We start from the raw sequence: 12,056 nt of genomic DNA, 5'->3' as shown, positions 1-12,056 counted from the left end.
TCTCTCCCTTCAGCCATTTGTTTTATAAATTGCCTGCTCTATTTTTATAAACATCTTGTCCTGGAGCAACCTGCCTAAAGGCCATGATAAAAAATAGACGAAGACTAACAGAAAACTAAAAGCAGTGGACACTCCTGTCAAGATACCATGCACAAAGTCAAAGGAAGAGCCTGGAAGAAATGTCTGTGACATGTATGACAGTCTTCGGATCCATAATAAATAAAGAGCTACTATAAACAAACAAGAAAACAGCCCAGGAGGAAAATGGTCCAAAGATTTGAACCAGCATGGAAAAAACCACCAGTGATCATATGAAAAGGTGCTCAACCTTACTGGTAACCATGCACGATAAAATAAAAATAGTGAGACCATACCGTAGTAAAGCTATGAGCAAACAAGGGGTGGGGGGGCTCCTGTAAGCAGGGAGCATTTTGGCTGGATCCAAATGACATTTTAGATACACTTTCCCTGTAGCCCAGAGATTCACTTGCAGGTACCTGTCCTACAGACACATGTGAAATGGCACAGGTACACAGGTATCCCCTCCAGCTTCACCAGGAGCAATATGGGCCTGGGTGAGTGGAATCACAGCACGGTCGTACCGTGGAATTCTCTGCAGCTGTGAAAAAGAATGAGGATGCACCCTACACAGACATAAATTCCTCAACATGCACTAAATGGCAAGTTACAGAACCACATATGGTATGATCCTATCCCAGACACAGAAAAATTAAAACACTTCTATTTTCCAATGTATACGTATGTAATTTAACAGACTCACACGTGGAACATGACAGAACCCTTCAGAGCAAACTGCAGAGCCGGCTACCTCTGCAGAGGATTAGAATGGAGGGCAGGGCTTCCCTGGTGGCACAGTGGTTAAGAATCCACCTGCCAATGCGGGGGACACGGGTTCGAGCCCTGGTCCAGGAAGATCCCACATGCCACAGAGCTACTAAGCCCATGCGCCACAACTACTGAGCCTGCGCTCTAGAGCCCGCGAGCCACAACTACTAAAGCTCGCGCGCCCAGAGCTCGTGCTCCGCAACAAAGAGCAGCCCCTGCTCAACGCAACTAGAGAAAGCCCACACGCGGCAACGAAGACCCAACGCAGCCAAAAATAAATAAATTTATATTAGAAAACAAATCAAAAACCCAAACACCTCTCTCCCTTCTCTCTGCCCTGGGTCTCTCCTTCCTCCTGTAACACTGAGGGAATTACTTCTTCAGGAGCCTCAGTTTCCCCTTCTATAGAAAGGGGGGGGTGGGGAAAAAAAGGAGGGCAAAGGTCAAGGGTGAGGTTCACGTTTCTTTGGTATGTGTATGAACCGTATCAATGACTTACAGTGAGACCAGTCCTTTATTACTTGCAGAATAAGGGTTTTTAAAAGTCCTTTATAGTGGGGGTGGGGGGGGAGGATCAACCTCCTTTCATGGACTTCAGTTTCCTCACCTTTAAAAAGGGGATAGGGACGGGGGGCTTCCCTGGTGGCCCAGTGGTTAAGACTCTGCGCTTCCACTGCAGGGGGCGCAGGTTCAATCCCCGGTCAGGTAACAGATGCCACATGGTGCGGCATAAGAAAAAGGGGGCGGGGCGGGGATGGGTAACTCCAGCCCTCCTAAACTGGCTGTCAGGGCTTGAATAGAAAGGATAGGCGGGCAGCGAACGTCAGCTACTACTCTAAACAATGTGACATGCCTGTAGTCAAGGTGCCTGCGGTCAAGGTCCGCCTCCCCCCTCACTGCAGTGCAATGGGCCACCTCCCCCCACCAGAAACCCAAGTGCAGCCCTCCCCTCTCCCACACCCAACAGCAGCTGGCCCGTCCCCTCCGCCTACTTCTGTAAGACGCTGCTCGCTCCCGGGACGGCTGCCCCTGCCTCTGCCGGACAAGCCCTCTGCCACGCCCTGGCTTCCCACCAGCCTTTGGTGGAGACGAAGGTCCTGGTACCCACATCCCTGTGTGCTAGAGGGGAACAGGCAGAGCTGCCCTCAGGAGGGAGACAAGTCACACGCGAGGCCTGAGGTGTTGGTCAGAAGGTGCTTTATTGAAGGGCGGGGGCTCCAACATCTCGTGGCAGCTACAACCTGGGGACAGAGGGGAGGCTGAGGGTGGATGGGGGGGCCACATCCTCCTCCACGTGACACCCCTTCTTCCGGTTTGGGCCCTTCCATTTCCCCTCGGGGACCCTCCCTGGTCTGACTCTGGGGTCAGGTGGCTCTGGCAGGCTGACCCTGTCCCAGGCCTGGCCGAGGGAGCATCGCTCCATCACTGGCTACAGCAACCGGGTCTGGGAGGGGCCCCGGGGCCGCTGGAGGCCACTGGGGAGCAGGGGAGCGCCACTCACTGGATCTCGCGGAACGCCCGCTTCTCCACCAGCTTCACTTTGTACTTGCGCTTGAACCTGGGGGAGGGAGAGGAGAGCAGTCGGCGACCTAAGCCCATCTGGCACCCATCCGGCGGGGGAAGGTTCCCGATGCCCGCCCCACATGGCCGGCCCCGGCTCTCACTTGGCTCGCTCCCGAGGCTCGATCATGTTTCTTCTCTGGAAGCTCTTGAACCGGTCACGGAGGATGTTGCCCTCAGGCTGCGAGACACGGACAGGGAGGCCTCAGCTGGTGCTAGGCAGAAACCCCAGGGCCCTGACTGCTCCACAGGGTCCAGTGGAGGGGGGAGTCCGCCCCGCAGTCCCCCCATTAGTCAAAGCCCCGAGTCTGGCCTCACGTACACCAGGGGCTCAGCCTGGCCCTGACTCATGGGGTGATAGGTACTGACCCATGGGCCGGCCCTGAGCTGGGCTTGGAGGAAGCAACACGAAGGAGGCTGGAGAAGGGGGAATGGGTGTGGCCGGCAGGGGAGCGCAGGGGCAGAGGTGGGGTCAGAAGAAGGGTGCACAGTTGGCCCACTACAAGTACAGCTGGCTGGAGCCCCAAGGCGCGTCAGAGCACACAGGGTCTGTGGCTGTGTGAGCTGGGCTTCCTCCCGGGGGCACTGGGGAGCCACAGCAGGCTCCGAGTGGGGGAGGAACAGGGTCTATTCTGGGCTTTAGAAAGACCCCTCTGGGACTGCAGACGCTGAGAGTGGGGCCCGCAGACCAGGGGCTACAATGGGACCTGGCCAGGAGGAACGGTCTTCTGAGGGCCCCAGGCTGCAACTATCCATCACTCGGCCCCTCACCCACGGGGACCCCGTGCCCTCAGCCCCCAGGCATCAGCCCAACCAGCCCAGCCTGGGGGCAGCCATGATGTCGCCCATAGTCCCCGGGGGACACGGGGAGCAAGGATGGGTATCATCACCAGGCACGGGTGTCTCCCCTGCAGCCCCCCAGCCCCCCAGCCAGACAAATACCTTCAGGGTCCTGAGTGAGTCAGACAGCTCCGAGCTGAGCTGCACGTCAATGTCGGGGTCCTGATACCTGGGGAATACGGGGCGTCCGGTGGGGGGGGGGGTGAGGTGAGCCTGGCCCAGGACACAGGGCCAAAGACCCCTCTTGGGAACAAGAGGCCGGGCAGTGGGGTTGAGAACACGGAACTCTGGGGGAAAGAGATGGTCTCCCAGGAGAGGCCCAGGCTGAGCAAAGATAGGAAGGCGCCAGATAGGGGATTTGGACTCCTCCCAGACTCCCAGGGAGGCCCCAGCCCAGGCCTCACTTGAGCCGCCCCAGCCGGCGGGGTCTGTCCGCCTCTGCCAGCCGCTGTGCCTGCCGCCGCTCCCGCTGTCGAGCCAGCTCCGCCAGCCGCTGCGCTACCTGCGCCTTGATCCCGCGCAGCCTGAAGACCTGCTGGTGCCGAAGCCGGGCGGCCCGCACCGCAGCCTGCTGCACCCTCTGCAGGGACGGGCAAGGTCAGGGGCCAGGTCGAGCACCACCTCGCCCCGGGGGGCCTTTCCTCCACCTGCTCCCAGGTCACAGCAGCTGTTTCTCCACAGCGCTTGCTTTCCTTTCTTAAAAATTTTATTTATTTGTTTTTGGCTGCACTGGGTCTTCACTGCCGTGCCCGGGCTTTCTCTAGTTGCCGCAAGCGGGGGCTACTCTTCACTGCAGTGTGTGGGCTTCTCGTTGTGATGGCTTCTCTTGTTGCAGAGTACGGGCTCAAGGCACGCGGGCTTCATTAGTTGTGGCACGCGGGCTCAGTAGTTGTGGCTCACGGGCTCTAGAGCACAGGCTCAGTAGTTGTGGTGCACGGGCTTAGCTGCTCTGTGGTATGTGGGATCTTCCCGGACCAGGGCTCGAACCCGTGTCCCCTGCGCTGGCAGGCGGATTCTTAACCACTGCGCCACCAGGGAAGCCCAGTGCTTGTTTCGTGAACTGACCTTCCTTATCCGTTTCTCTCTGTCTGTGGTTCATAAAGCCTCCCCAGCCCCCACCCCCGAACATCATCACCAGGGCAGCAGGGCCTGACCTGGCGTGTTCCCCACTGCATCCTCTGAGCCCAGAGAGGCATCTGGAAGATGCCAGGAACTAGGTCTCAGCTGACAAAGGAGCTTCAAGGATCCCAAACAGCCCAAAAAAAGCAGGCTGCAGGCAGGAGAAACCAGGCTGTGGGACTGGGCAGAGCAGACTGGAGCCCAGGGTGCTCACCAGCATCCGGGCAGCCTTCTCCCGCCGCCGCTGCTGCTCCGTCTTCTTCTCCACGGAGGCCGGGCGGACGGCTGTGGGCGAGGCCTCTGCTCCCGTGGCCTGGTCTCCTCCAACCTCGGGACCCTCGTCCTGGCCCTCGCCGGGCTCCCCTTCCCCATCCGACTCCTCCAGCAGCCCCTGGCACATCTCCTGGAAGGCAGACTCCTGGGGAGAGGGGGCAGGTCAGGCGCAAGGCAGGGAGCGGGCGGGAAGGGTGGGCGAGTGGGCCTGGGCTCACCTGGGTGGCGGCCTGCTCCGAGGCCGGCGGGGCCAGCTGCCGCTCCAGCTTCTCTGCTGCCTTCTGCCGCAGCAGCTCCACCTCATGAGCCGCCCGGAGCAGGGTCTGGGAGGGGGCACGGATGCAGGTGAGGACCCAGGCCCTGGAGGCCTCTCCTGGGAGTTACAGACCCGGCCCTCTTACCTCCCACCTGCACCTCCACCCCAGGGCTCAGCCCACTCCCCTCGATGGCCCAGGCGCCCCCTCCTCTCCCTGGCCTCCCTGCACCGGCCAAAGGGGGCTTCTCATCCCTAATCTCACATCTGCTCTGCCTGTCCTCTTAAAGGACAGTCTGGTCTCTACACGCCGCAGGGTTCCACTTCTAGGCAGTGCCCTGAACAGGCACGCGCACAGACAGGAAGAAGTGGTGGCTGCCCGAGACCAGGGGAAATGCGGAACTGGGGGGTGACGGCTGATGGACATTCGCTTTCTTTCTGGGGTGATGAAAATGTTCTAAATTTGACTGTAGTGATGGCCACACAACTCTGCATATACTAAACACCACTGAATTGAGTCCTGTAGGTGGGTGAATCACATGCATGGAAATTATATCCTGATAAAGCGATTACATTAAAAAAGAGAGAAAAAGAAAGCGACAACATCTCCCCGTGAGCGACAGCCTCTGCGAGCAGCCTCCTCTGCCTGTGGCCGACCTCATCCTCTCAATGTTTCGCGCGGCGCTGTTCGTCCCGTAGTTGCTGTTCCCTGGGAGAGGGACACGGCCCCCTGCCCCTGGTCAGCTAAGAGTCTGTCTCACGGGGAACAATGCTGAACAGCATTCACAGGAGCACCTGCATCTACTCAGTGACCTCGATTTCTCTCCAGGAACCCGAGCTCCCCGAGGGCGGGGGTTTGTCCCCTCTGTTCGTGACATCTGTACCCGACAGATTTCTGTGAGATAAACACCGACTCTTGCCACCAGCTTTTCCTGTTGCTAAACTACCTTCACCCTTGCACAAAGCTTACTAGGTCACACGTTTTGTTGCCAACAGTTGAAAGTCTTTTTTTTTAGTTGAAAGCCTTTTGCATTTACGTCCCACAGAGTTCCTGAGACGTGCCACAGTCTCACGCATCTCTGGGCCTTTGCACGTGCTGTTCCCTCCGACTGGAACACCCCCATTCCTTCCTCTCTTACCATAACAAACTGCCCCCAGTCTCAGCTCTGATGCCCCATTCTCCAACAAGCCCTCCCTGACTCCCAAGGCTGGGTCTGATGCCCCCCCGTGCCCTTCCATCCCAGCCCTGCCCACTCTGGGTCATCACTGTGCACGAACAGTTCTGTCTCCCCGACTGGACCACAAGCCCTGCGAGGGCATGCTGACCAAATGGCCAAGCAGCGAGTGAGAGGCCCGGCGGGGCGGCGTACCTGGTGGTCCTCAAAGGTCGGGTTGTAGGAAGCTCCCGCGGGCATCACCTCCACGGCAGGCGCCTTGGAGGGCTTGGTGTGGAGACGCTGCGGCCGCTGGAGGAGGACAAGACCAAGGCAGGCTAAGGCCTGGGAGCGCCATGACTCAAGCTCCCACAAGTGCTGGGACCCGGGCCCGGGAGGCGGCAGAGGCCTCAGCACGGCGCACGGCCTTCAAGCTGGGAGGTGCCTGCGGCAGCTGGAACAATGGACAGCTGGTACCGCAGGCGCGGCAACCCCAGGACGAGCACGCAGGGACTCCGCTTGTCTTTCCTGAGTAGGGTTCCTGTCGCCAGAGCGGTGGGGAGGGGTGACACTTGCAAAACCGTATGGTACGGTCATCAGGCCATAGCTGAGATCGGCAGCTGCGCCTGGCAGAGGGCATGAGGTTCTGTGTCTGTCAGTGCAGGACACCGCAGACAAGGGCTGACAGACACTTAGAGTGTAGCCCTGCGCCCCCGGGAGCTTGGGAGAAACGCAGGGCCACGGGCTCACCTGAAACCAGCTAACCAGAACCTGCACTTTAACAAACCCCCAGGGGACCCGAGTGCACGCTCAGCTCTGAGCAGCATCTCCCCGTCTGGACTTGCCACGTCCCTGCACGGCTGGCCTCCACCCCAGCAAAGGCTCCCCGTCTACAGCAGAAGCCTGGGGGTTGCCCCTGACGCCCCCTGCCCCTCCCCACAGCCAACTGCCCGCCAGGCTGGGTGCTTCTGCCCGAGGACTTGCCTTGGGTCACCCCCTTCACCCCCGCGCTGGGGTGCCCGGCCCCACCTGTCCCACCTCCTCGGAGCATCCCACAATCCCACCGCTCCCGTGTGCAAAAGCACTTAGGATAAAAGCCCACAGCCCCAAGTGGGCTCCCGCAGCCTTCTCCCACCCCCGACCAGCGGGTCTCCGCACCCTACAGCCGCGCCCTCACTGGAGGCTCCGCCCCCCATCTCTGCAGGCTCGCTCACGACACCAGGTCTCCTGCCCCTTAGTACCATCTTACTTTCCAGTGAAGGTTCCCCTCATCTCCCTGAAGCACGTCCCACCGACCTGCCACCACTCTGCTCTGTGCCCTGGAGGCGGCACTGCCTGCCTGGCTCCAGCAAGTGGGCTCCCGGTCACAGGACGGTCGGGCTCTGACGCTGAGGCTCTACGGCCTGAACGCTCCCCAGCCCCGTGCTCTGACCCCTATCCCCCAGGACGCCCTTCTGACGAATTCTCACCTTCACACCTTTCTTCTTGGTCTGCTCCAGGAAAAAAGGGTCCTGGCGCTCCAAGGGCCGGTCCAGAGGGTCTGCGGAGGCAGCGAGGGGCAGCTGCTGGGGGAACATCGGGGCCCCGAGGGGCTCCCTCCCAGCCCTCCTCCCTTAAGACGGCACCGAAGCACTGACTGCAAGATGGCCCGGGAAGGACTGACTCTCAGACCCCACAGGGCTTCGAACGCCAGGCAAAAGAGCATGTGGACAGGGTCCAGAAAGCAGAGGAGACCCCAGGCGGAGGGGCAGGAGCCGGCCCGCTTGCAAAAGGGGAGCGCGAGCAGGAAAACGGTGCCACTTCAAGACTCCTGACTCTGCCGAAGACCCTCAAAGCAACCCCCGTAGGGCGCCCCCCTTAGACACGGCGCACCGCAGCTGCGACACTCACTGTCTTTGACCCAAAGGTCGTAGAAGGGCCGCTCAACCGTGTCCTGTGGCCCCGGCTTGGCTTTGGCCACAGGAGGGTGGAGGAGCCGGGCCTGAGCCCTGCGCACCTCCCGGGGCAACTCGCCCTGCTCTGCCAGCCTCTCCCATAGCTGCTCCTTCCGCTTGAGCTTCCTGGCGTTGGGGACCTGGTGGGCGCGGATGCTGGGCCGGGGAGAAGCGGCACAGGCGCAGCGGGTGAGGCGAGCTCCCCCTGCCCCCGCCAGGCATCCCAGCACCTCCTCCCTCCACAGGGGGCCTCCTCACTCGATCCAGCAGCTTCAGAGACCACCTCCCCATGTCTGCCCCCAGCCCAGGTCTCTCTCCTGAGCCCCAGACCTAACAACACAACAGCCCCTGGGGCCCTTGCCCTGGATGTCTCCCAGGGACCTCACACACCATTTCACAACCAACCTCAGCATCGCTCCACTGTCCGCCCCATCAGCCATCCACGCCCCACCCCCACTTCAGGGGTCAGTCACTAAGCCCTGCCTGACCCATCCCCTGGCCGTGGCTGCCCACCCAGCCCTCCCTTCCATCCCCAGAGCCCTCGGCCACGTCCAGGCCCATCCTCGCCTGCCCCGCCACAGCACCCTGGCCCCAGCCTCACTGCCTCCAATCCGCTCTCCAAAGCGCAAATCCGACCCCATCCTCCCCTCCAGTGCCCTTCACCTATCACCCTCCCTCCCCAGAATTCCTTTAGGGTCAGGAAGTGAATAGGGCCTGCACAGAAGGGTGTGAGGCCAGAACCAAAGGGGAAGGAGGGTCTGGGGCTGGTGGGACACTCACTCTTTGGGTGCGGGGACCTTGGACGTGTTCTCTAGGATGAGGTCGATCCGAAGGGGTTTCTTGAGAAGCAGCGATCTCTTCTGACCTTTGGTCCTCTTCTTGTTCGGCTCTGGGGGTGGAAGAAAGGAAAGAATTAAGGCCTCAGGCCTCCTCACTACCCAAGACCAACTTCCCACTCCCCTCATTCCGGCTCCTCTGGAGACCTGCATCCCAGTACAGACGTGGAGGGCCCAGGCTGACCCCAGGCTCCCACCTGAGGAAAGAGGCCCCCGCAAGGGCAGGGCCCAGGGTGCCCAAGCTGTGACTCCCCACACCACACCCATTTCCTGGGCCAGCTGGAGGCAGCCCTGTGCTGGGGACACAGAGGAGTCAGACCCACAGCCCTGCAGACAAGGGGCTTCCAGAGGCAACAGGGAAGAGGCCACAGAACCACTAACGCTAACTAGGAAGAAAGCAGGTGGTCAGGCGACATGAGGCCCAGGGAGCTGGACTCAGGACCCAAGACAGCCGATTCTCAGCGCAACAGAATTTTCTGCTTTTACTTCTAAAGCCTAACAGTAAAAAGGACTCTAGAACAACGCATACTAGGATGGAATCCGCATCCTTCCATTTGCTAAAGGACCTCATGAAAGTGACTTTCCTCCCCCGTGCTGCCAAAACGAGGTTTAATGCCTGCCTCACAGGATCGGGCGGAGAGGCACTGGGTTGACCAAAAACGTCGTTCGGGGTTTGCCGTAACATCTTACGGAAAAACCCAAACAAACTTTTTGGCCAACCCAATAATTGCAGCTGACCACTGAACAACATGGGTTTGAACTGCGAGAGTCCACTTATACCAAGGTTTGTTTCAACAGCAAATACTACAGGAACACACGATCTGCAGTTAGTTGAATCCACAGATGTGGAACCAAGGTACAGAGGGCCGACTACAAATTACACGTAGATTTTCGACCCCATGGAACGTCAGCACCCCTGACCCCTGCATCGTTCAAGGGTCCATTGTATTTCGACTCCACAGCACAGTGATCACCCGTGAAAGCGCGCAATCGCTGTTATCCTTCTGCTTTTTTTTTTTTTTTTAAAAATCTAAAGCAGAATCTGTAACTACTTCCTCGCCTGTTCACCAGGGCAGCTCCCTGCCTTTACTCTTCTGTTCACAGAGCAGATCTCCTCACTCCTGTGAAAGTCGACCTCTTTAATACCCCTTCCTTACCTGCTCACTCAAAGACTGCTCTCCCCCAAGAGGTCCTTTCACTTCCCTTAGACCAGACCCCTTGACTGACCTCATACGTGCTCATCAAGGCCATCCTGCTGCTACAGCAGCCTGACGTTTTGCTCATTAAAGCTATCGGCTTTCCCGTTCAAACGGACTCCTCAGCTTTTCTAGACGCTCCTTAAAGCAAGTCGCTTATCCTTCATCTGTTTCTCCAGGTATTGACAGTGAACCTTATTACTCACTGAAGCAAACCCTAACTTGCTTCTCCTCCACTTGTTTTAGAAGGTCCCGACCCTGCATTTTGGCAAATTAAAGCAAGCGGGTCAAGAAGGATCTCTTATTCAAGTTGATCCTTTTGTTCTCATTAAAGGAAAAACAGGTACGATTCCTTACAGCAAGTCCCTGACTTGGTTTTCTGCAAATTAACGGAGACCTCCTGATTTATGATTATCTACTCAACAAGGCAGACCCCGACTGGATTCCCTGGGCATTGAGACCTCTCTGAAACCTCAGAAGAAAAAATGAGTTCTTTAGGTTAGTTCCTAACTTGCTTTCTGTTCATTCCAGGTCCTCTTGTTTATACAGTAAATACCTTTTTTTTGCAGGCGTTTTCCACCCAAGCCACGTCATTAACACAGGTCCTCTTAGAGGCTGAGAGAGCCTCACTAAGGACTAATCATCGCCATACACCCGCCACAAAAACCCTTTCTCACCTTCATTCTTGGAGCCAGTGTCCACGAAGAAGAGTTTTTCATCGGGGGCCTCAGATATCAAGCCACTGGAAGATAGAAATTCAGAATGTCAGCCATACATGTTGGGGAGAGGAGCACGAAGCTAAGAAAGGAACAGGTTTAACCTCTCCGGGCTCAGCTTTCCTGTTATGCTCATTCAAGTACAAGCTTCCCGCCTGGGACCCCTCCAGGCCAGAGCTCCTCCCTCCGGTTTGCAGAATTTACTACGTAAAACGCACTCAACTAGGCTGGGTGCGTGGTACGTACTGATATCAGAAAAGTGTTTGTGGTTTACCTAGATTCTAATTTAACTGGGCGTCTTGTACCCGGTGACCCTATCAAGTCCCACAGGCCGTCACCCGGAGTTCCCAGTCTAACCCCTCGGCTTCCCCAGCGGTGCCAGACAGGGGCTCCCAGGCCCCCGGAAGTCCCCCCAGGCAGCTCGGCCTCGCACCCCGCCACAGAGAACTTGGCCCACCTGTCCGCAGTCCCGCCCCACTCACCCGCTCGTGCGCTCCTGCAGCCGCACGTCCTCCAGGAACTGATCGACCTCCAATCCCAGCGGCTCCTGAGCGAGCCGCCGCCAGCCCCGCTTCTTATTTCTTGGGCCTCGCCGCCGCCGCCTCAGCGCCGGGTCCACCGAAGTGGGCCGCAGCCCCAGGAAGCCGGAATTGGCCTCGCTTTTCGAGCACTGCCCGCCACCACCACCACCCCTTCCCACCGCCATCTTGTTAAAGGAAGAACTTCTTCTCCGGCGCCCGGAAATCCGGTTTGGGGCATGCGCGCGCCGAAATCCCGCCCCTTCCCGTGACCTACTTCCGGCGTCCGCCATCTTGGTAGGGTGGCTGGAGCCGCAAAGGGGCGGGGAGGCTAGTATCTTGGTAAAGGATAAATGGCTCCTCCCTCTTCTGCAGATTCCGGTCCGCCCCAGGTTGTAGGTTTGGGGCTCTAGCCCTAGGCGAAATACCTTTCCTGGCCGCCTAGGAAATCTTTTAAAATCGGAGTATCATTTTTAATTTGTTGAATTTTTAAAAAATCTAGTTTTCTTAAAAAAGAAAAGTTATACCCGTCAGTGGCAGATTCGGCACACAAGACTTTCCAATCTCAGAACGTTTGACCTGTCAATGTTCCAACCCTAGAATCTTGGAAATCAGAGTTTTCGGAATGTCGAGGTTGGGAGCACAGAACATTTACGTGCGAGAAATGTTAGAAACATACATTATTAGAACCCTAGAAGCACAGGCTCAGAATCATTAATCTTGGGTAAGCTACACAGTTGTGCCTCAGTTGCTTCATCCGTAAAATGGGGGCGATAATGGTTCATCTGCCTCAGAGGTAATTCTGGAGATT

At 58.1% G+C, this 12,056-nt stretch overlaps 1 protein-coding gene and 1 non-coding gene across 2 annotated transcripts; both read right to left on the bottom strand.

Annotated features, from left to right (window-relative positions):
- Positions 1-2,343: 2,343 nt before the first annotated feature.
- NOP53 (NOP53 ribosome biogenesis factor) lies at positions 2,344-11,553 on the bottom strand. The gene is made up of 12 exons (XM_033845756.1): positions 11,210-11,553; positions 10,689-10,753; positions 8,760-8,868; positions 7,936-8,135; positions 7,515-7,585; positions 6,262-6,357; positions 4,857-4,961; positions 4,580-4,783; positions 3,651-3,826; positions 3,349-3,415; positions 2,511-2,587; positions 2,344-2,404 (listed from the first exon to the last, which is right to left on the bottom strand). Exons 1-12 carry the CDS (start codon positions 11,536-11,538, stop codon positions 2,344-2,346), a joined length of 1,560 nt encoding a protein of 519 aa, XP_033701647.1. The 5' UTR covers positions 11,539-11,553.
- Positions 3,192-3,302, bottom strand: LOC117309295 (small nucleolar RNA SNORD23). The gene has a single exon (XR_004523583.1). It is a non-coding gene; the product is annotated as a small nucleolar RNA SNORD23 (small nucleolar RNA).
- Positions 11,554-12,056: the final 503 nt, after the last annotated feature.

Source organism: Tursiops truncatus, chromosome 19 (assembly GCF_011762595.2).
Source record: "Tursiops truncatus isolate mTurTru1 chromosome 19, mTurTru1.mat.Y, whole genome shotgun sequence".
Lineage (NCBI taxonomy): Eukaryota > Metazoa > Chordata > Mammalia > Artiodactyla > Delphinidae > Tursiops > Tursiops truncatus.
This window is presented reverse-complemented; position numbering and strand designations above follow the sequence as displayed.

Coding starts and splice junctions, on each gene's coding strand:
- NOP53 (XM_033845756.1), bottom strand. CDS start 11,538: ATGGCGGACGCCGGAAGTAGGTCACGGGAAGGGGCGGGATTTCGGCGC. Junction 6,358..7,514: donor CCAAGAAGAAAGGTGTGAAG/GTGAGAATTCGT, acceptor GTCCTCCTCCAG/CGGCCGCAGCGTCTCCACAC. Junction 2,405..2,510: donor GAGCCTCGGGAGCGAGCCAA/GTGAGAGCCGGG, acceptor TCCCTCCCCCAG/GTTCAAGCGCAAGTACAAAG.